This window comes from Propithecus coquereli, unplaced genomic scaffold, assembly GCF_000956105.1.
Source record: "Propithecus coquereli isolate 6110/MARCELLA unplaced genomic scaffold, Pcoq_1.0 Scaffold283, whole genome shotgun sequence".
Classification (NCBI taxonomy): Eukaryota; Metazoa; Chordata; class Mammalia; order Primates; family Indriidae; genus Propithecus; species Propithecus coquereli.
This window is the reverse complement of record NW_012148430.1, coordinates 1,975,968-1,978,531: the sequence shown is the minus strand read 5'-3', so window position 1 is coordinate 1,978,531 and position 2,564 is coordinate 1,975,968. Positions and strand designations below refer to the sequence as shown.

The 2,564-nt window shown below is 36.0% G+C and overlaps 1 protein-coding gene across 1 annotated transcript in view; it reads right to left on the bottom strand.

Annotated features, from left to right (window-relative positions):
* The window catches only part of VAPA (VAMP (vesicle-associated membrane protein)-associated protein A, 33kDa), a 94,037-nt gene that overhangs the window by 23,875 nt on the left and 67,598 nt on the right, over window positions 1-2,564 (bottom strand). The window contains exon 5 of the mRNA XM_012648375.1: window positions 464-598. Coding sequence (XP_012503829.1) covers window positions 464-598 — 135 coding nt within the window. The remainder of the gene's footprint in view (window positions 1-463; window positions 599-2,564) is intronic.

The following is a 2,564-nucleotide window of genomic DNA, read 5'->3' as shown; positions in this document are numbered from 1 at the left end:
ATTGATAACAAAATATGAAGTAGTAATTTCATTTCTCTTTTTTTGTATAAACACAAATACTTGCCTGAATTGCAATGTTTGCCAGCTCCAACCTTTACTGCTATACCTGCTATCCTATTCAAATAAGCTTCATATACTCACTTTTCTCTAAGAATTATGTTCCCCAAATCTCAGTCACAGGAAAACTTACACCAACTGCATTACACAGTTGACACTTACATTAATTCTGCTCACTATTGAGATTTTATTAAGGTCTGAACATTTTTTTTTAGAACAGTAGAGCTTGTGTGCATGATTTTTAAGAGCTTTGTGGTTCTGCTATAATTTTAAGCATAGTTGAAAAATTCGATTCTACCTACTTCATATAGCATACTCACAGTACCACTTTATCTGCTAGGTATCTACATTAACTTAATCATTAACACTGATAAATTCCTATGTCTGTTAACTCCCTATAACAAACCTTCTGCTTCTCCTGTTTGAACACACTGAGTCCCCTGGGGTCATTCTTCGTGTGATAATTGGCAGATGTTGCAATTGTGTTGTTGATGCTGCTCATTGCAGTGGCAGTCGGAGCAATCCCTGGTGGAGTTATACCCTGAGATGGCATGGGAAACATAGACTCAGATTTGCACCGAATTCTTATTTCTCCTGCATGATATGGGGAATGACTGACACAGAAAGCATTAGGCTCTAAAATATTCACATACTCTATAAAAATGTGTTATGCGTAAGAAATAATACTAACAATATCTATGTTAAAGCAAAAAGTACAAAAGTTTTGGAACTACCTTTTTATATTGTTTCCCAAAAAAAATTAACTATGATCTACTTGCATTATGGTTACTTATTTAAATGTACATACTTTATAACTTTATTAAATTTATGCTAGCCTTATGTTTTCCTAAAATGAATACACCTTCTAACTCTAACTTTGCAGCTCTTAATTTTTTTTTTTTTTACTAATTAATACTTGTCAATATCTGAACAAGTACACTTTCATGTTTTCTTACCTTTGATAACACTCAATCTGAACATTTTTAATAACCCCCTGCCCAATACACACATACATATACACACACTCACACACAGCCCCAGGCCAATAAACAAATTTAAAGACTCATGACATTCTGGCTAGTAACTCCATAGTAACTCCGTAAGTGATGTGGCTAATCCCCCAAAAAGGGATTCTTTTTGACAATCGCAAGCGTTCAGCACAATGGTTGGATAAAGATGAAGTGCCAAAACACAGTCCAAAACCAAACAGTCATCAAAAAAAGGTAATGGTGTCTGTTTGGTGGTCTAGCACTGGTATTATCCACTACAGCTTTATGAAACCTGGTCAATCGATTACAGCGGATGTCTACTGCAACCAACCGGACAAAATGATGAAAATGTTTGCAATTAAGCAGCTGAGATTGGTCAATAGAGACAGGCCAATTCTCTTGCAAGACCGCATGTTGCAAAAAACAATGCTGCTCAAACTACAGAAGCTGGACTTAGAAAGTCTCTGTCATCCACTGTATTCACCAGACCTTGCACCAACCGACTACCACTTCTTCCAGGCTTTGGACTACTTCTTCAGAGGAAAAATATTCAGTTCTCAACAACCTGTGGGAAATGCCTTTCATGATTTCATCACCACTCGCTCTCCAGGCTTCTTCGCTGCTGGCATAAGCAAGCTACCATTAAGATGGCAAAACTGTGTCGACAGTTTAGGCACATACTTTGATTAATTGTATTGCTTATTGTTTGAGGTATAATAAACTAAACTTTTGACTCAAAATCAGACATTTCATATTTAATGACTAATACTTCTACTGGGAGTAATTAGAAAAAGAGAGCGCTAGGGATTAGAAATAAAAGAGTAAAGGTAAAATACAAGACAGAGTAGACGTGTGCAATAAAGCCTTGGGAGAACAAGGGCTGAAGGACATAAACACAGGACTACACTCTTAGAACTATTATGAGTAAGGGATGTAAAATGTACACAAAGCAGCTAAAACCAAGAGTTTTGGCACAAATTGTCAGAGGCAGAATTAAGGTCTTCACCTGTGAGTTAATACAGTATTTGAGTAACAAGGTTATCTGAAGATTTTTTTTTGTACTCTGAAAAATCAATTTACTGTTTCTCTAAAACCATGATTCCCAGAAGTAAATAACTCCAAATCACAAAACCATTAGACATTTAGATAAACGATCCTATTTTTTTAAAAGCCTTAGAATGTATACCCTCTGCAAAGCCAAATCAAAATATAAGCAACCTGTTAAAACCGTGGGGTTCCTGAAGTTTCCAGTAAGGGAGAAACGTTAAAGGCAATCATAAAACACCCATCATACCACCAAAAAGTAACTGTTACCTTATTCATGTGCTGTCATTTTACCTGAGTGACTGTTAAGCGTGTACCCACACACACACACAACCACACTAGTAAGTTAAATTATGGCCTACGGTTTTGAGAGTTTTAATTCTCCTACGTGGGACACCAATGTAAATAAGCAACAATGACAGTTATGGGGAGGTTACTACATTTGTATTGATAACAAAATATGAAGTAGTAATT